Genomic DNA, 21,410 nt, shown 5'->3' with positions numbered 1-21,410 from the left:
ACAAAAGCATAGATAGACAATTACGTGAGACAAGGAAGCAGTACAAACAGTGGCTATATATAGGAGTGCTCGTTAAACAGAAACGTGATACAGATGCAGGTGGTCATGTGACAATGATGTAGTATGGTGCAGTGGCTGCTGGGAAATGAAGTCCAGAGTTACCTCCATGATACATGACAGAACCCCCCCAAGGGCGCCACTCCCGGAGTGCCCAAAAATGCACTCCCTCCATCTGGTGGTCCTGGCCCCCTGGGCAAAATGTCCCTAGCAGAACTAGGAGACTGAGTGGCGTCCTCAGTGGAGCAAGAAAGTAACGCAACGTCCTCAGTGTAACTGGTAAGCAGTGCAACGTCTTCAGCGGGGCTGGAGCTCAGAGCGACGTCTTCAGCGGGGCTGGAGCTCAGAGCGACGTCTGCGTGACAGGACAGCGGGACAACTTCCTCCGCAGGACAGGAGAGGGGAGCGATGTTCTCCGCGAAGCCCGAGGGAAGCTCCAAGATTTCCATGAGGCCATAGCAGGGAGCGAGGTTCTCCGTGAGGCCAAAGGGAGGAACGATGCTCTCCGCAGAGCATGAGGGGGGAACGATGTCCTCCGTGGAGCAGGAAGGGGGAGTGACATATGGCACGCAGCAAAGAAGAGGAACAACATCTTCAACGGAACATGGAGGCAGAGCGACGACCTCAGCCGAGCAGGAAGGCAGAGCGACGACCTCAGCCGAGCAGGAAGGCAGAGCGACGACCTCAGCCGAGCAGGAAGGCAGAGCGACGACCTCCGCCAGGCAGAAAAGCGGAGTGCCTTCCTCAGCAGAGCCGGCAAGCACAGTGGCATTGTGCGCGGGGTTGGCGAACAGAGGGGAGCACTTGGGTATGTCAGGACATGGAGCAACGTCTTCAGCCAACGTCTTCAGGTGACTGAGCGGCGTCCTTGAACTCCTTTTACTGAACTAGATCCATTATAGGGGAGGGAGGGTGGGAAATGGTACTAGCCCCGACCACAGACTCCCACTTGTACACAGACTCCTTCTCCTCCTGTTGGCGTGGCGTAGTCCTCCACGAACACAGGTGGTAGATCGAAGCCCAGGTACTTTATGGCGATCTGCTGCTTACGTGGCGCAGCTTGGCACTCCTCCTGTTGTCGTGGTGTGGCATTAAACACCTTTGAGATGAACTGGAATGCTGACTGAACCCCAGGCCTCCTCATCCAACATCAGTACCTGACCTCACTAATGCTCTTGTGGCTGAATGAACACAATCCCCACAGTCATGCTCCAAAATCTAGTGGAAAGCCTTCTCAGGACAGTGGAGCACATTAGAGCAGCAAAGAGGGAATCAATCTGGAATGGGATGTTCAAAAAGCACGTATGGGGTTTGATGGTAAGGTGTCCACAAACTTTTGGGTATATAGTGTATCAGGAAACTAGCTTTCAACAGTGTGTTGTAATGTAAAGCAATTTTTTTAATCCTGATGAAGTCAATCCTGTTGTGAGTTTTATAGTGTGTTTTAAAACAGCCTTAATGTGGAAGATGAAGGAACAGAACTTACCAAGTCTATGTACAGTAAAATATAAATGACTTTTTATGTGTATCTCTCTCTCTCTCTCTCTCTCTCTCTCTCTCTCTCTCACTCTCTCTCGCTCAATCTATCTGTGAGAACACAGGAAGTGCTGAGGCCTTAACACTACTACTCTGTCAGTCAGTTAGTTATTAGGGTACAGGATGAAGCTGAATTGCATCATGGTTCTAACAGAAACAAAATTGAGGTTTGAGAGAAGACACGAAGTGGCTGTTGCCCCTTTTTTGAAAGTCAGCGATGTGGGTTCAGCAGTGAAGAAGGGGAGGAGGCGAGACAGATGTGTGAGACAGATAGCTCCCTTTTAACTAATGACTGTAAATACATTAGTAAACGAATAGTTTAATATGATACTAAATGAAATTCATGGTTAAACAAACAGCAGCTCAATCTGCATTAATGTGTATTTCTAGTTAAGGGATTTTAGGAGTGTTATGTTCATGCAGTGAAGTTCTCATGTCATTTAAAATTTTCCCCCTTCCTCATGTCTCCTGTGATGGTCTCTCCCTCTCTTTCTGCTGTGTGTGTGTCTTCAACCAGCCCAAGAGAACCCATGTCACACCCCTCTTCATCTCCCTCCACTGGCTTCCTGTAGCCACCCGCATCAAATTCAAGCCCTTGATGCTCACCTACAAGACCTTGTCTGGAACAGCACCCCCTACCTCAACTCTCTCCTGAAGGCTTACGTTCCCTCACGCAATCTGCGATCAATCAACGACCCACGCTTAGTAGTACCTACTCAGAGTGCCTCAAGGTCCCTTTCAAGAACATTCAAACTAAATGTTCCTCAGTGGTGGAATGAACTTCCAAAATTGATCTGGACCACAGAATCTCTCACCGTTATCAAAAAAACATCTAAAGGCCCACCTCTTCCATGAGCACTTAACCAACCCATAAAAATAAATACAAATAATAATAAAAAAATTTACTCTGGCACTTACACCTCTACTCTGCGCACTCTGCGCACATTTACTCTGGCACTACTTGTATTGTTCTCTGCTTGATATATCGCTTTGCTTGTATTTCCTCATTTGTAAGTCACTTTGGATAAAAGCGTCTGCTAAATGAATAAATGTAAATGTAAATGTAAATGTGTGTGTGTGTGTGTGTGTGTGTGTGTGTGTCTGGGTGTGGCACTCCACCTCGTGCCTCTCCCTGATTGAGTGAACACACCGGCTCCCCCCTCATCAGATGGCAGTGTATTTAAACCCCAGTCCTCCAGAACAATCACCTGATAGTTCCAGATTCCGGTGCAATATCACGATAGGCTTTCTCACGTTTTTGTTCAGCTCTGTGTTACCCAGTGTTTGTTTGTCCACTTATTCTGTTGTTCTCTCTATGCTCCAGGTTCACCTCTCACTCAGCCTGCTTGCCTGCGTCCTGCTACAACCACCTCTGCTTCGGCTTCACTGTGGTTTACAGACTGAGCGTTTGACTTTCACACTGCTGACCCGACTTCCACTCTGGCCACTCTGCCTTGCAACCCACACCTCGTAGCGCACGCTATAGGCTAAGCAATACACACAATATGTATCCAACACTCTCTACTGCACTCACTTTGTCTCCAACACGCTCTAATTCTCGATTTGAGGTTTGCAATTATTTTTCAGTAAATTCACAGCTAAAGTAGTTCCAGTCATGTCTTGACCGCATTACAGTTCCATATCACTTCACCGAGTTAACTGAAGTAACAGAAACGTTAGCCTGCTCTCTACCACAACACACACATTTAACAGCAAACAAAATTACAGAAAATTGGGATTTTCCAGAAATAAGTAATCAATAATTTACAACAGGCCGTCGAATTATTAGGAAAATAATGTGCAACCAAGGTGGGTAATCGGCCTATTTAATTAGGCGAAGCAGAGGCTTGAGACGTTGATATGCAGTTATTAGAGCGAGAGAGAGAGAGAGAGCAAGAAAAAAGAAAGAGAGAGCGGGGGAGAGAGCACGTCTGATTGCAGTAATGATATAGAAAATCCGGTAAAGAAGTATCAATTTTTTTTGTTGTATTTTCAGCAGTAATACAAAACCCTGTGATCAAGTAGGACTATCAGTGTTTATTTATTTATTTGTTCAATTTTGATATTATCAGCATGAAACTATGAACTCTCTCTCTTTCTCTCTCACTCTCTCTCCAATAACTGCATATCAGTGACTCGAGCCTCCGTTACTAGCTCTAAAAAAGCTTTTTTGAATTAGCAATGGAGGCTTCAAATGGGATGCGTAATAAAATTGTTCCACACACAAGAGCGTTTTAAAGACAAAAACCTGACAGATGACTTGAAATAAAACACCTGAACAATGTTCCGGTCAAAACACCAACTCATCTCTGTTCTCAGGCCTCCAACACTGTCACTGAGTTTGTGTTTGTACAAGGCTAAGGAGAATATTTGTTTCTGCATTACTTATGTTGTTTATTTTGATTAGTCATGATAAAAACATTAATTTTTATGTATTATTATGCATTATGATTCAACTTGCTTTACTGAGATGTTTCCCTGCAAAGACCATAGTAGTAAAAAAATGGTACTGTAGGTCATAAGGCATTTTGTCAGTCTAATCAATGCTAACATGGTTTTGTTAAAGCCTTCCTGTTCACAGGTAAGACCACCAGATTCTCACCACAGCAGCTGCAGATGAACAACTTTATACCCCACCAATCACTCTAATGAAGACACAAAGAGAACATTTACTCCCAGAGCATCACAGCGAGTGGACTGAACTCCATCCTGTCTCTCTAACGACTGACTGACTGACAGAGCAGTGGTGTGTGTTAAAGTCTCAGCACTTCTTCAGAGAGAAAGACAGAGATGTACTTCCCCCAGATTTGGTATCTCATGTTGCTCCATTTTCCACATTAAAACAGTTTTACAGTGTAAAATGCAACTTTTTGCTGCAAATTGCTGACATATTTTATGTCATTCATATATAATTTGATATATTGAGATTAGTGCTTTTTTCTTTACACAGTGCCAGAGAGAGAGAGATAGAGATAGAGAGAGAGAGAGAGAGAGAGAGAGAGAGAGAGACACTGAGACTTAACTTCAACTTCTCTTTTAGTCGATACAGACTGTTTTGTGCCAGTTGCTTCCTCTTTCTCTGAAAATTATGTGCTGTCTGTCTCACACACATGCAAAAGTTGCAGCAGAGGAGTAATCTTAGATATTATAAGCCATACTGAAAAAAAAACATACTGCTGTAGACAGACAGACAGACAGACAGATTCACAGACTTTCATCGACCCTGCAGGGGAAATTTGTGGAAAAAAAATAAGTAAATCCCCATACAGTCACCGAAGCGCAGGAAGAAATGACCTTAGAGCCCTAATGCTGTAACTCCACCACTGTATGATCCCTGATTAAAGTAAAAATGCATGATCCCATCCATGATATACAACATGCATACCTAATTATGCATTTCAACATAAATAAAAAAAGAATACAAAAATGTGAGGAAAACATCTTTTGTTATGTTGAGATTACAAGATAAAAAAATACATATCCTTTCTGGACGGACACCAATTTGGAAATTGTCTAACACCAACAATTATACAGCTATTTTCTCTTGTGTCAGCCAATGATTACTTTAAAAACAGATGCACTCATCCATGATGTACAGCATGTACTGTATGCCTAATGTTGCATTGTGATATGAGAATTATATCAAAACAACAACTTTTTTATGTAGAGGAAACTGCTTTTGTGAGAACCAGAAGAAAAATAATTAATGATATCAAGAGAACGGCAGAGAGAAAGGATAAATAAATAACTTATGGCCTTTCTGGACTTCATTTGCATCACTGCCATTATATTCATTATAGAGATATTATTGTACCTAGTGGTCAAACATGGGAACTGCAGCAAGTGCTTGGACAAAAAAAATTCTGCCCCATGCTCACTCTATGAATATTTTCTTTGAAGCAGGAGAGGACATGACTGTTAATGACCGGGTTGCCAGACTGGGCTAGTTTAAATTACTCCTTATCCTCCAGTATCCTGGTATATAATAAATTATCTGAATTAATGTAATAAATATAAATGCAGATCACCTAACTTTTTGCCTGTTTTTGACCACGAGGTTGCCCAGTGTCTTGGACTCTTTGCCTCGTTTTCATTAAACTGCTCTGCCTGTACTTGCATCTGTCTCAACCTCCATTTTGTAACATCACTAGATAGTAGCCTATAGCGTGTGCTATGAGGTGTGGGTTGCAAGGCAGAGTGGCCAGAGTGGAAGTCGGGTCAGCAGTGTGAAAGTCAAACGCTCAGTCTGTAAACCACAGTGAAGCCGAAGCAGAGGTGGTTGTAGCAGGACGCAGGCAAGCAGGCTGAGTGAGAGGTGAACCTGGAGCATAGAGAGAACAACAGAATAAGTGGACAAACAAACACTGGGTAACACAGAGCTGAACAAAAACGTGAGAAAGCCTATCGTGATATTGCACCGGAATCTGGAACTATCAGGTGATAGTTCTGGAGGACTGGGGTTTAAATACACTGCCATCTGATGAGGGGGGAGCCGGTGTGTTCGCCCAATCAGGGAGACATGTCTGTAGAATATGGAAGTCCAGAAAGGCCATGAGTCATTTATTTTAATTCTGTACTGTTATCGTGAGATTACAACTTATTTGTCTTGTGATCTCAATGTAAAAATCGGTTATCTTGAGATCATAACATTTTTACATAACAAAATTAAAAAGTTACTTTCCATTAATTGGTGTTATGATGATTCTGCAGTAATTAAATTCTAAATCTCTCAAGTGACCTTAAGTGTCAGTGTGGTAGCTGGTTATCTTCATTATCCAATGTAATAGTGTTACGCTTCCTGGTCTGTCTTTCTTCTCTGGGCCGTTTCTGTTCAGTTTTGTGCTGCATAGTATTACACAATGCCTCGTTTCATCTGTTTTCCTTTTTTCTATCAAACATTTGCTAGTTACAGTGTATTTCATCAAATCAACAACATGAGTCAGTGCATGCAGGGATGCTCTGTACGAGCACAAAAATATTCACACAAATTCCAAACACGAGAGCAGAAGAAGGACCCTGCACCTGTATTCACTTCCTGTTTAACGAGCACGCTTATATATAGACACTGTTTGCACGGCTTAATTGTCTCACGTTGTCGTACTATGCTTTTGTCTATGCTTTGTCTTATCAAGGTTTGGGAATGACTGTCTTAATTAAACTGAAAAAAAGAGACTGTTGTAAATGTATGAATGGTGAATATTAAACATTCAGTTCCAGTGAACTGACCCTGAACTGTCTTTGGAAGAGAACTTATAACTTGAGTTTACTACCTGTAAGTGTTACAGTCACAAGCACATTGATGGGGGGAGGCATGTGACATGAAGCAGATGGAGTTCATATTTATGGTTAAAAGTCAGTTATGGCTCTCACGCAACAACTTCACGCCTCCTCCTACTGAACTCACGTCACTGAATTTATAAATAAAAAAAAGAAGCAAAACCACATGTCAACTTGTCTCTGTTTTCAGGCCTCTAACAGTGTCACTGCCCTGTGTGTGTACACGGCTAATGAGACGTGTTTGTTTGTGAATAACCTTTGCTGTTGTTTTTGACACAAATGGGCTAATAATGATTAGTAATTATTTAAGAAACCACTGTGCATTAGTTTGGTAACATGTTAATGCTAACATGGTTTTGTTAAACCTTTCTGTTCACAGGAAACACCACCAGAGTCTCACCACAGCAGCTAAAGACATTTCAGTTATTCACAACCCTGACTTCCATTGGTGAAAGTACAAACACCATCCAGTCATTTTCTTTTAGCAGATCAAATGATCATGAGAGGTTGTCACTGAGCAGCAGATGACAGCAGGACACAGAAGATCAGCTACAGATTCCAACAATACAGACTCGTTTACACTCATTAGTCATGCTGAAGTACACACACACGCACTCTAATGAAGACACAAAGAGAACATTTAGACCCTGTTTACACTGGTGTGTTTTCGTTTTAAAATGAAAACGATGCTCGTCCATTTTCATTTTAATGTTTTTTTTCTTTATAAATATGGATAATCGAGGCTAGCAACTACGCTAGTGTGTACTTAATCAAACTTGATACAAATTCAAACAATTAACTTTATTTGTAACATTAATACACTGACGCACTGCAGTGAAAACAAACAATACATCATGGTGAAAACAGGTGCATAGGTCACATAAGCATTCATACATTCGTTATGAAAGAAAACAATAAGAGATATTGTTTCTTTTTAATTTAGGCTGTCCTTCTACATTTTTTTATTTGAACATAATGTTTTCAGTTGAAATGAATTTGATATGCATTGAGGTTGAGAATATTTTCATTTAGATTTAATGTATATTAAAGTTATAGCAAACTAGGGGTGTGATGAAGCCTGAAGCCTGTGACTCATGCTGTGGTGATGCTCGATGGTTTGAGGCTTCTTGAGACACATCTCGCTGAACTGCCCCCACTATTAACACTGATATTGCACATACAGTTATAAACAAGTATAACCCTGTCCTCAGGGTCAGAGAGGGAGAAGGAGGTTAAAATGTGGTTGGCATCAGTTAGCATTCATGATTTTTTTTTTGTTGTTGTTGTGATGTGTGTCATCTTATGATGTCTGTATGAGGTGTGCTGTAAAGAACTGGTGTCTCATGCAAGGTGTATTCCCACCTCATGCTCAGTGTTCCTGGGATCCACCACGAGATCAACTGCCACCAGGATAAAGCACTTAATGAAGATGAATTAAAAAAAAAAAAAAAAATGTATGGCATTAAGAATATTATCTCTTTGACCACAAGGTGGAGCCCACGAACAAAGGAAATCCAGTTCTGTTTCCACCTGACAGCAGTGATCTGGTACATGAGCTGGTACATTTTTATTAACTCTGGCTGTGATGTATAAACCTGATAGCAGTGTGACAGAATACATTGATGAACACTGTCAGTAAATCAAAGTTTGACAGTAAAACCTTGTGTTTCACTTTATAAGTAGCTTTTGATTGTCTGAATCACTGCCACTGCTGTAATGTTAATGTCCTGTGTTGTGTTTTGGACATTTTCAGTGTTATGTAAGTCCTGTACATCAGTGTACCAGTGTGTAGACACACAGAAAGAGTAATATCACTTCTGTTTGATTCCTCATTTACTCCTGAACTTTACTGCACTGACATCCTCTACTTTCACTGAATAATACTGCAGGATCCAGTTTCTGCTTTTAGCAACAGAAATAAAGTACACATTGTCGTGGTTAATTTTTATTATTTCGGCTCAATACATGTTTTACTACTACAGACTTGATTGTATAAAAATACAAAACAGAAATGTTGATATTTAAAAAGGAACAGGAGTAGTTGTTCACTTGAGTTTACTTGTACTTCATGTGATACATTATTGCAACACTCCACGCATAAATCTCCTCTCCCAACTACAATTAAAGTTCACTCAGCTGAAAAGAAAAGTCAAACAAAATATAAAATACACACCTCAAGGCTGCTCTCAACACTCAGCACCAAAATGATGATCAGCAATGTTACATGAAATAGTCTGAGGTTTTAATAGCACATTTACACATTTTCATTTCAAACATAGCATGATAGATTTTATCTTTTTTTTTTTTTTTGCAGAAGCACATCTCAATCCTCAAACACTCCATCAAAATATTAGCTTTTGTCATCTGTTTTTGTATTTTAAAGAATATTTTACTTGTTTATTTTTACTCAGTACTTTGCATTAGCAACGTTTGCAGGCATTAGCTAAACAAATCAAGTCAGAACAACAAAGCTGTCTGTGTTAACAGTATGAAATTAAAGCAACAAATCAGTTTTATTATAACATTCCCAAAATAACCTTAAAGAAAACAGCATTGCATCCTCTTTTAAAACATGAAGTTTGCTCACTCCTCTATGACTGCATTCTCCATTCTCCTTTCATTAGTTTCAGCTGTTAAAGACAACAACAAGGTCATTTTAATTGCAGGTTTATTCCAGGCGTTTATGGCAGAAAATCAACCGAACTGCATTTGATATCGTCCTAAACACAGTTTAAAGGGTGTTTGTTTTAATGCTTATGAAGGACAGTGAAGTGACACGTGACAGAGCTTCAGGAAAAGATGTGTTAGAAATAAACATCATTCATTCAGTCATCTTCAGTAACTGCAAAATGTAGGTCAGAGATTCTTCATCAATTATTACAAACAATTTATTAGTGTCCTATTGCTCTATTAAATGCTACCTCTTCCTTTTAAAACCCTGTGTATTATTATTGTCATTATCTAATGCCTGCATGAATAATTATATATTTTATTAGCTACAATATATTTGTTATGTAAGTTACGATATGTTTTAAATATAAATAATGTGACAAGATGTGTATTTTCTAAAAGACTGGAATTATGTGTCATTTTTTAGATGCTTTGTCACACTGATTGAAGCGTCTGTCACGTGTAAATTCACCCTTTTTTTCTGGCAGTAATTAAAGTTAGTTTGTTCGTTATGTGAAACGTACTGAAAGAGTTCTTACCTCGAGCTCTGTAACATTTGACCAGCAGAATGATGGTCACCAGCAGATACGGAGAGGCCGTCACTACACTACTGATCAGCATGAGCACTGAGAATGGAGCTTCTACACCTGATGGACCTGACGCTGAATAAAATAATCATTATAATAACACTTTATTCATGATGAACTGTTTGTATGTTTTACTCAAACTGCAGTAGAAATAAATCCATTTACACTAGTACACACAGACACGCAACAGCATGTGAACACACTGCATATTTTACACAGACTTTCATAAACTCAGCACTATAGATTACATTATGTAAAGATACTGAGTTCAACACATTCAGTCACAGTTGTATTTAAATGAATATTGAAATGATTTCTCACCTCTGACTGAGACCCAGCTTTTGGGTGACTCTCCTCTCTCTGGGTGTTTACAGTGGTAGAAACCTTCATCTGACTTTGAGACGTTATAGATGATCATTTCTCCTGTAGTCTGTGTCTGGAGAACTGATCCATCTTTATAGAAATCAGCTTGCAGGTTTGAGGGCTTTGTGTTGCGATATAAACAGTGTAGAGTCAGAGGATGTCCCTCAGTCACAGGATGGACAGGACTCTCCAGGATCACATCACCATCTAGAACACAGAAAATCACATGTACATCAAAAAGGATTACAACATGAATATTTCTTTATATAAACAGTGACTAATTATATAAATATCCTTAGTTTATGGTGTGTAATACAATAACTAATTGATATGTATTATAGTGTAAAGCCAATACTGACTGAAAGTTACAGAGACTGCAGTTATTTGAACAAACTCTGATCAACACTACTTGATTTCAGTGTGAAACTCATTAGTGTTATTGTGTTTGTGGTGTTGTAAAATAAATCAGTTCAGTGTGTCTTGTTGAACAGTTCTCCCAGTTGGAAACTCAGAGTTCTGAATATTCTGTAATGAAACATTTCCCTTCTCCTTTAACAATAAACACACTACATGAAGACTCACCATGCACTGTGATGTTGACAGGATTACTGTTTTCTCCAGATTCAGACGCACACCAGTGAACTCCAGTGTCGGATGTGTAGAGGAAGCCGATTTTACATGTAGATCCTGTAACTGATCCCCGCCATGAACAATCTGACACTATCGCACTGTGTGTGTTTCGAATCACTGTCCATCCAGTAGAGTTACTCTGGTCCTCACAGCTCAGTGACAGAGAGTCTTTAGTAAAGTGTTGAGTTCTGTTGGGATTGATGATCAGAGAGAGTGGAGGAGATTCACCTTAAACCAGAACATTATAATTCACGTGTTATTATGATTGTTTTCTCATGACATAACTTACACTGAACACATTTACACCTCGTTTAAATAAACAGTGCTATTTGAAGGAGAAGAATCCTCTACCAGTGCTTAGGGCTATTCAACTGCCTTAAACATTCCTCACTCAGGAGGGTATATATAAAGATTTTTACACCAAACATTAGCACAGCTGTGAGTCTCCAAATTTAAAATCAATGCTGTGTACATTTATATATTTTATTTAAGCATCTATATTCAATAATGCAACACACCAGTGATCCATAGTGGCTGTGGAAGGCTGTACTCTGTGGAAAAGGGTCGTTCTTCTCTCGCTGCACTGCACACATAAACTCCTGTGTGATTAAGAGCAGCAGGACTGAGAGTGTAGGAGCCTCCAGATTCTCTGCTGCTGTCTGAGAGGGGCACCACTCTATACCTGATACGGCCATCATTGTCTCTGTAGAGAATCTCTCTGTACCAGCTGAATGTCCAGTCTGTAGAGGAGTCTGTAACCTCACAGCTTAGAGTCACTGAGTCTCCTTCAGTCAGCCAGCTCTGTGGAGATACTCTCAGTACTGGCTGTGGTCTCTCTGTACATACAAATAAATAAATAACAGTATGTGCACATTTACTTTATACACAACAATCCTGCCATGTCTAAAATATCATCTAAAGAGTACAGAATAGTAACAATACTAAATATTAATATAAAACTAATTACACTGAGTCATTAGACGAGGCATCAGGAATGTGTTCATTCTTCGCGTCCTCATCACTGCATACGAATAGTTATGTAATATATTTATTAACAGTCCTCCTGATTTTAAAGCTGTGATGAAAGAAGTGGAACATCCTGATGTACCGCTCACTTTATGTGCAAAAGGAGCATTAGTATGGAGTAAAGAGGATGTAAGAGCGCTGTTCACTGACCCTTACTCAGAGACTTTTATTATGAGAGCTCACGTTATTATGAAGCGGTGCAGTTCACCAGGAAGGAAAAGCCACATTGCAACCACCAGAGCTGTGAGTGTTTGTGTATGCACTGGAACTGTAGACGAACAGCGATGGTGTTATCAGCCCCAAACTAGTGCTTTGTCCGAAATCGCCTGCTGCGATAGTATAGTATATACTATATTCTGAATTCGATACTATATTATGCACTATATTACTCACTATACACTCTGCCGTCTAATGTATGACTTCAGAAGGCAGGGGCGGATTTAGTGATTTGGGAGCCCTAGGCAAAATGTAGGAATGGGGCCCTCATTTCAGTGTTTTAACATCGATACTTAAATTTTCAGCATATGTTATTTAGCATTAATAACAATAATCAGGGTGAACTGGGACCAAAACGTGGCCCTGGACTTTCTGGCCCAGAGCGGACCTCCACACCCGGTCTACAACATGCCACATCATAACACACCAGCTCATTGATGGTTAGACCATTTTTTAACACCAGTTACTAGAATAAAAATATAACACCGTACTGAAACATAAATTCTATTTAAACATTTATTTGAAGTCACACTGAACAGATATCAAGTCATTTGTTAAACAGGCAAACAGAAAACAGAAGAACAGTGTGACAAAGAATATAAAACAATCAAGACAGCGTGTTAGCTAGTGAGGAGACATCTGGGTGCAGTGTAGGAGAGCTGCACCACTCAGCTGTACATCTCGTCAATCAGGACTGAAACTTCATATTTTAGCACTAACATGAATCCACATCTCATCATTTTACCCAAAATAGACCACTACAACAATAATAATAATAATAATAATAATAATAATAATAAATTATAATGCATTTTATTTTTCTAATATTAATATTATGAAATGAATCTTGATATTAGGCCTATATTAATAAATAAGTCAATTTCACTAGATTGTTAACCAAGAGCAAATAATAAGTCACTATGGTACAGTAGGACAGCAGCTTATTAAAGTATTTTTTCTAAATTGTGGTAATATTTATTTGAAGTAGCACTGAACATGAATCCACATCTGAATGGCACACTATCATGTGACATTAAACTCATGATCATGTCTGCAGAGTTCAGGGTTTCATTTGGGAGCAGGTCAAAGTGCACTGTAAGTTCCCGGATGATGCGCTCATTCAACTGAAAAAAAAACGGAGTGTGGAATGATGGACACTTCATGCACTCAACAGTCGCAGCTTTCCTTAAACAGTAAAGTGTACCAATTCATTTTTGTAATCTGTTTGGCTATTTCGCTAAAGTTAGCGCCATCGCATTACGTGCATTTGACGTAATTTGCCGTTGACCGGGAAACAGCATATACTTCCAGTTAGTACAATACTGAAAATGTGCCATTTGAGACAATACTACCGTTCTAAAATCCATACTGATAACAGTGTATAGTGAGTTGTATGTTATTTGGGACACACTTAAAGTGCACTTTGTTTTTTGGGGTTTTTCCCCCAGTGCAAACATGCTAATCATATTATTTATACACTACAAAATGGCATAGAATAGTACATAAGTGTGCAATTTGGGACACACTACATGACTACGATCCCAGACATACTACATCTGCCTTATTGGCACTGTCATGTGACCTTCGACATCATTATAAACGCAAAAATCTTAAAAGGGAACACCAGGTTAAAGCAACCGCACTAATGGCAAAATGCACATCAGGAAAGTTAACTGAATCAGTAATTTAATGTGGGAAAATAACCGAGTTATCTCAGATGAAACAAGTTGACAAAGTCTGCATAGTAATGTGCAAACAACCTTCTCAGCTCCAATTCAAACCAGACATGTACACAAACAAATAAATGTAGAATATAACTATATATAATCACCTTGAGCATGTGGCACTGGTGTAAGTGAAATCAGCACTGAAACAGAGAACACGGAAAAGATTTAACGTAGGATTGAAAGCAGAATATATTCGACAAACTGATCTCAACTGTAAGGAACACAATATACTGCACTCTCATTTATAATTCAAGTCTAAAAAGACTAAAGTAAATGCCATGGTCTGCAAAGAGCTTACAACAAATGTATGGGCTCACTGTTGAAAAATATTAATCTTCAAAAGAATTTCCAAAACATTACATATACCATGGAACAATGTGAAAACCAGAAGTGGAGAAAATGGGGCACTACAGTGACGTTACCAAGAACAGGACGTCCCTCCAAAATTGATGAAAGCAGAAGAAGAGGGAATCATGAGAATCATGGATAGCTCCAAATACCAATTTATTTAGCAAAAACTGCAGGCCTCTGTTGTACAGCTGAAGATGAACAAAATATTCACCTTCCAACACAACCACAATCCAAGTAAACAAAGAAATGTCTTCAGAATGGTCTTGCATTCATAAATGGTAAATGGTCTGAACTTATGTAGTGCTTTTTAACCTTTTTTGTTCTACAAAGTGTTTTACACTGTCTCATTCTCACACACACACCAATGGCTGCAGAGATGCTATCCTGCCATTGGGAGCAACCTGGGGTCCAGTGTTTTGCCCAAGGACACTTCGGCATGTGGGGTCTCGTGCACCACGAATCAAACCACCAACCCTACAATTAGTGGGCAACCCGCTATGCAGGTGTGCACGATTAGAGTGAAGGGGAGTTCTGGGAATTGTGGTTCATAGCTAGCATATTTGAAGGCCACAGTGCAGGATGGGAAATGTAGTCACTGGTTTGCTATGATATGACAGAACCCTCCCCAGCAGTCCTGGCCCTTTGGGCAAAATGTTCACATAGCCCTTTGGGTTCCAATGCAGGCATTATCCAACAAGTAGCAGGTTCCTCAAGCAGCTGAGGAGCAGACATGAGACTGATGCTGGTTTTGCTGGGGTCATTAGGGAAGACCCAAGCTTGGGAAGTTGTGTCGTCAGCTTTAGACAGGGGATTGACTTGGTGGGCCGTCTCGTTGGCCTTTCTTGAATGTGGAGCGACATCCTCAGTGGAGCACAGTGGCAGCGAAACATCCTCAGTGGAGCAGGGAGGCTGAGTGTCGTTCTTCACTGACTCTGCCGGCTGAAATCAGTTGTCCACGTCAGCAGACTTGGGTGTGAACGTGTCTTGGGAGGCCGCCCCTATGACCTTGGATAGGGATGTGGCTTGGGAGAACGCCTCGTGTACCTCAAGCAGGGACTTGACTTTATGCTGGAGCTCTGGGAGGTGAGAACCTCATGCTGGAGCTCTGGGGAGGAGGTCACCACATTGACCTCCAGCTTCAGCTCTGCAGGTGAGACCACCTCATTGGTCTCAAGCTGGAGCTCATCTTGTAGTAGGTGGTGAATGACCTTGCAGGTTCATTCATGAAACTGGCCCTCCCCAAAAACTCATCCAGATTGGGGGTGTACTCTGGACTCCCAAACTCCTTTATCAATAATCTCACAAACTGAGTTAAGTCATGAAGATCCTTGGATTCTGCACATACCAGACATGCCACTCACTGGTGGGCTTGGCCAATGAGCCAGGAGAGTATGAACCCCAGCCACTGCCTCTGGTCAGGCTTGGGGTACGCCAGGCTCAAGAAATGTAATTGGCAGTTGAAAAGAAAATACTCAGAATAGCTGAAAAATCCATTGTATGGGTCTGGGGGATCCATGGCAACCTAGTGAAGAAGCTTGATAGAGTTGAGTCTCAGTAGGGTGTTTCTTATTACTTTGGCATGATGTCTCCTTCACTTTCCTGTTGCATCCATGTTATTGGCAAAGTATTCTGGCACATAATGGAGAGTGAGATGGAAACAAGTGCAGGTTTGGTAGTTTAATACAATAGTCCAAAGGATCAGGCAGAAATCAAGGTACGTAGGCAGGCAGGCAAGGGTCAATCAAACAGACAAACAGTCCAAACTAAGCAAGGCAAAGAGACAAGGTAATAAACAAGAGCAAGGTCAAAACCAGAATAAACAAAGTTGCTATCAAGGCTTGGCAACAAAAGAAACAGAAGGCAAGTGAGCATATACTTTACAAAAAGTGAATGCCTAGAAGATCCTTTTAAACTGTGGTTGTGATTGTGCTGTGAATTGGATGCAGGTGTGCGTGATTAGAATTAAGGCGATTGTTGAAGTCCATGGCAGCCATGTTTGTAGGCCGCAGTGCAGGATGGGAAATGTAGTCACTGGTTTGCTGTCATATGACAGTCTCCTACTTGGTCATGTCAAAATATTTCCAAAGCATTAGGACTAATGTAAACAGGATCAAATTTGCAGGGACTCCATTGCAGATTAAAGCATAATTCACCTCTACTAATATTCACCTCATTGGTCCCTCACAATGCACTAATAATTGTTTAGGAAGTGTAACTGTCATGTAAATAGAGAAGGAACTCTGAACTACAGTTCCCAGCAGGCACTGCATCACAGTCACATGACCACCTGCACCTGAATCACATTCCTGTTAGTTGAGCACTCATGTATATAGCCACAGTTTGCACTGCACTCTTTGTCTCCCGTTTGTCTTTCTTTGCCTTTTTCTATGTTGCTGTGTTCTGTTCTTTGGTTTATGTTTAGTCTTTGCCACAGTGTTTTGCCCCAAAGTCATAGGGTCTTTTTGTATGTTGTTTAGTTCTTTATTAAACTTGAAAAATCTGCACTTGCATCCATCTCAGCCACCATATCGTGACAGTAACTAATTTCAGTCAAAATATCGTGTTAATCAAGTGTGGGCAAGATCATGATGAATGTAGTTGAGCATCAGGCAGATGGCACACACTTATTTCCAGTGGTTTCATGACAGCGGAACAGACATTGCGTCATCAGTCAAGTGGCCTATTTGAGAATCTGAATAGGTCAAAGATCATGCACAGTTTGGGAAGAAAAGCCATTTACTGCAGATACTTGTCTGTCCGTGATGCCAGGGGTTTTATATTAATACAATAATGTTTCCACTGCTGTTGCCGCATTATAAAAAACAAACAAACTCATAATTATCCATGTTTTCATACTCTATTTACACAGAAAGTGCAAAGTTGACACTATGTTTTACTGTAAGATAATAAAACAGAAAATATAGGTACCGATATGATTGTTTTGTCCATAACCTGTAAAGGGGGTGTCTTCACCACACCTCCAGAAACCCCCATTCTACATTGCAGTACTGAAGCCCCTGGCGTTTAGTGAAAGCCTCAGGCAAACACCATGCCTCACCTCCCATCTCTACTGCACACACTTTGTCGCCAACACTCTCTACTACACACACTCTGGCTTTAATTTTCATTTAATGATTAAATGTGAAGAAGATGGCTGATTTTGGCCAACAATAAGTTCCACTTAAGTAAGCAAGTGAAACACCAGTGAAGTTATATTTATCCAGCATAGTTTCGAGTCAGTTATCACACATTCACAGCTCCGCCTCTTCTTCACAGCTGAACTCGGGCCAGTTACTTTAAAAAGAAAAGCAAAACCACAATGACCAACAGCCTATGTCTGCTCTCAGGCCTCTAACTTAACTAACTAATCTGTAAATAATAATTACTAGTTAAAAATAAACTCTGTGCATCAGTTTGGTATTAGTGTGTATTAGAGTGAACTTTCTGTACTGAGATTTTTCCTTGCACAGACCATAATAGTCACAAAAATGGAATGTAGGTTATAAGGCATTTTCTCAGTAAGTCTAGTTAACACTAACATGGTTTAACCCTGCACCTGTATTCACTTACTGTTTAACGAGCACGCTTATATATAGACACTGTTTGCACGGCTTAATTGTCTCACGTTGTCGTACTATGCTTTTGTCTATGCTTTGTCTTATCAAGGTTTGGGAATGACCGTCTTAATTAAACTGAAAAAAAAGAGACTGTTGTAAATGTATGAATGGTGAATATTAAACTTTCAGTTCCAGTGAACTGACCCTGAACTGTCTTTGGAAGAGAACTTATAACTTGAGTTTACTACCTGTAAGTGTTACAGTCACAAGCACATTGATGGGGGGAGGCATGTGACATGAAGCAGATGGAGTTCATATTTATGGTTAAAAGTCAGTTATGGCTCTCACGCAACAACTTCACGCCTCCTCCTACTGAACTCACGTCACTGAATTTATAAATAAAAAAAGAAGCAAAACCACATGTCAACTTGTCTCTGTTTTCAGGCCTCTAATAGTGTCACTGCCCTGTGTGTGTACACGGCTAATGAGACGTGTTTGTTTGTGAATAACCTTTGCTGTTGTTTTTGACACAAATGGGCTAATAATGATTAGTAATTATTTAAGAAACCACTGTGCATTAGTTTGGTAACATGTTAATGCTAACATGGTTTTGTTAAACCTTTCTGTTCACAGGAAACACCACCAGAGTCTCACCACAGCAGCTAAAGACATTTCAGTTATTCACAACCCTGACTTCCATTGGTGAAAGTACAAACACCATCCAGTCATTTTCTTTTAGCAGATCAAATGATCATGAGAGGTTGTCACTGAGCAGCAGATGACAGCAGGACACAGAAGATCAGCTACAGCTTCCAACAATACAGACTCGTTTACACTCATTAGATTATTTAAACCCTGTGTTTTAAACTTGCTCTACTTGTACTCTTACCTGTTGTACTATCATAGTTACTGAGAGTAGTTACACATCAAACTAAACCCTTCTCATAACAGATATGGATACACTGATCCACCTGAGCAGTCATGCTGAAGTACACACAATGTCCTAATCACACAATAAACTCATTACTCAGGACATTCAGGCTGCAGATGAACAACTTTATACCCCACCACTCACTCTAATGAAGACACAAAGAGAACATTTACTCACAGAGCATCACAGCGAGTGGACTGAACTCCATCCTGTCTCTCTAACGACTGACTGACTGACAGAGCAGTGGTGTGTGTTAAAGTCTCAACTTCCTGTGTTCTTACAGAGAGAGAGAGTGAGAGAGAGAGAAAGAGAGAGAGAGAGAGAGAGAGAGAGAGAGAGAGTGCTTCAACTTCTATGTAAGTACACAGTAAAATCCCTAGTGTTGAACTAACACCCAGAGTGTTTATATGAGTCCAATGGACTTTTAAAAACACTGAAGGGTGTGAATTCAACACTGTGGATGTTAAGTCAACACTGGTGATTTTGCTGTGTAGATACAGACTTTTTTGTCCCAGTTCCTTCCTCTTTCTAGGAAAATAACTTGCTGTTTTTAATTCACACAGTCACATACAGAAGTGGCGAATAACGGGAGAGGAAGTCAACTGATTTTATCATGGATATTATACAAAGATTTTGAGATGTTCACAGTGGGGTTTGAACACATTTGGTACAAAGTACAATGAGACCTCAAAAACTACACCGTAAATGGTGTTTATACCGAAGTATGTGCAGTTCTGGGTGTGTTCAAGGGGCATGTTGTCTAATTTGAAATTACGATGTTTGTCTTGAAGACTTTGTGTTTTTCAGGAATATCGTTATTTTAGTCTTTTTTGGGTTAACTGACAGAGGCCATGTCTGCCAGAAGGTGGGCAGGGGGTCTAGATGCTGCTGTAGACCTTTTCTGGTTGACATCAGCACAAGATCATCTATGAACAGGAGGCATTTGACCTCAGTGTCTAATAGAGTAAGACAGGGTGCTGCAGACTGTTCCAGAGCCCTTGCTAGTTCATTGATGTAGATATTGAATAGGATGGGACTCAAGGTACAGCCCTGCCTCACCCCACGACTCTGAGGGAGGAAATTTGTGTGTTTTCACCAATTTAACTGTGAATTTGTTGTTCATGTACATAGATTTGATTATGGTGTATGTTTTTCCACCAATGCCACACTGAATCAACTGGAGTAAACGTCCCTCATGCCAAATTGAGTCAAAAGCTCTTTTGAAGTTTTGTTTGGGTTGATTTGCTTATCAACTAGGGTTCCTAGAGTGTATATATGGTCTGATGTGCGATATTGTCACAATCTCCCCTGCAGATTAGTAATTATAAACACTTTATACTCTGTTATACTACAGTCCTCTCATCCACCTTTAGTGAAAGAGGATGAGCTTCATCATATGAATGGAGTAACACAGTTATACAATAAATTTGTGCCAGGGGTGGCATGGTGGTGCAGTGGGTAGCACTGCTGCCTCACAGCTCCCGGGTCCCTGGTTTGATCCTGAGCTCTGTTTATTTTATATGTGGAGTTTCTGTGCATGTTTTCCCCTGTGACTGTGTGGGTTTTCTCCAGGTTTTTAAGTTTCCTCCCACCTCCTAACAGTAAATATGCTGGTAGATGAATTGGCCGTTGGTGTCCTGCAATGGATTGGGGTCTCATGCAAAGAGTATTTTAGCCCCATGATCATGTGTTCCTGGGGAAGAGTCTACATGACCCTGTAAAGCTTTTACTGAAGATTAATTTAAAATATATATATATATATATTATTATACATAATTCTCCTTTGACCACAAGGTGGAGCCCACGTACTGTAAAAATCCAGCTCAGTTTCAACCTGACAGCAGTGATCTGGTACATGAGCTGGTATATTTATGAACATTGGCTGTAGTGTATGAACCATTAACACTTTAGTCTCTCTAATTCTCACAGGAGGCTTTAAGTGCCATCACACTGGTTTTAATTCTGTACTTTCAGGAGTACCTTGAATTTTATTGATTAAAAAACAAATGGAAATATTAGACATTATGTAATTGTTAAGACAACTGGAGTGTTTTTGTTTTTTATTCAATGAATGTTAGTAATAAGATACAAATGATTTCTAATGCATGAACTAAACAACAGAAAAGGTACTGTGAGAAAACCACTTAATGTTGAGCATTAATTTTGTAAACATGCAGAAAGAAAACCTGCTGAATTATTCTTGCATATGAATAATGATAATGACGGCAATAAAAAACAAATAAATAAATAAATTGGGGGAAAAAAACCCCAAAGCTTACAAAAGCATACGCCTGACTCTCTTGATCCCTCTGCCAGGACTGGGAAGAAATGCACTTATCCACTGCAGGGTTTAACACTGAAACCTTAACCCTTCTGTTTGATTCCTCATTTACTCCTGAACTTAGAGTAGAGATCCTCTATTTACACTGTTAATACTGCAGGATCCAGTTTCTGCTTATAGCAATATAAATAAAATACACAT

At 40.2% G+C, this 21,410-nt stretch overlaps 1 protein-coding gene across 3 annotated transcripts; it reads right to left on the bottom strand.

Annotated features, from left to right (window-relative positions):
- Positions 1–8,803: 8,803 nt before the first annotated feature.
- On the bottom strand, positions 8,804–19,178 carry LOC128610493 (igLON family member 5-like). 3 transcript variants are annotated; one of them, XM_053629841.1, is made up of 7 exons: positions 19,106–19,178; positions 14,194–14,229; positions 11,639–11,956; positions 11,073–11,348; positions 10,449–10,697; positions 10,080–10,202; positions 8,804–9,500 (listed from the first exon to the last, which is right to left on the bottom strand). In XM_053629841.1, exons 1-7 carry the CDS (start codon positions 19,134–19,136, stop codon positions 9,454–9,456), a joined length of 1,080 nt encoding a protein of 359 aa, XP_053485816.1. In that variant the 5' UTR covers positions 19,137–19,178; the 3' UTR covers positions 8,804–9,453. The 3 variants fall into 3 exon arrangements, with proteins under 3 accessions (XP_053485816.1, XP_053485814.1, XP_053485815.1); XM_053629839.1 differs by lacking the exon at positions 8,804–9,500 and having other exon boundaries at positions 9,731–10,202; XM_053629840.1 differs by lacking the exon at positions 8,804–9,500 and having other exon boundaries at positions 9,731–10,196.
- Positions 19,179–21,410: the final 2,232 nt, after the last annotated feature.

Source organism: Ictalurus furcatus, chromosome 7 (assembly GCF_023375685.1).
Source record: "Ictalurus furcatus strain D&B chromosome 7, Billie_1.0, whole genome shotgun sequence".
NCBI lineage: Eukaryota > Metazoa > Chordata > Actinopteri > Siluriformes > Ictaluridae > Ictalurus > Ictalurus furcatus.
This window is presented reverse-complemented; position numbering and strand designations above follow the sequence as displayed.

Bases quoted from the DNA above. Each gene is read 5' to 3' on its own strand.
- LOC128610493 (XM_053629839.1), bottom strand. From the start codon at position 19,136: ATGGAGTTCAGTCCACTCGCTGTGATGCTCT. The intron at 10,698-11,072 runs GTGAGTCTTCAT...TCTGTGTTCTAG, and splicing joins TGTCAACATCACAGTGCATG to ATGGTGATGTGATCCTGGAG. The intron at 10,203-10,448 runs GTGAGAAATCAT...TATTTTATTCAG, and splicing joins AAGCTGGGTCTCAGTCAGAG to CGTCAGGTCCATCAGGTGTA.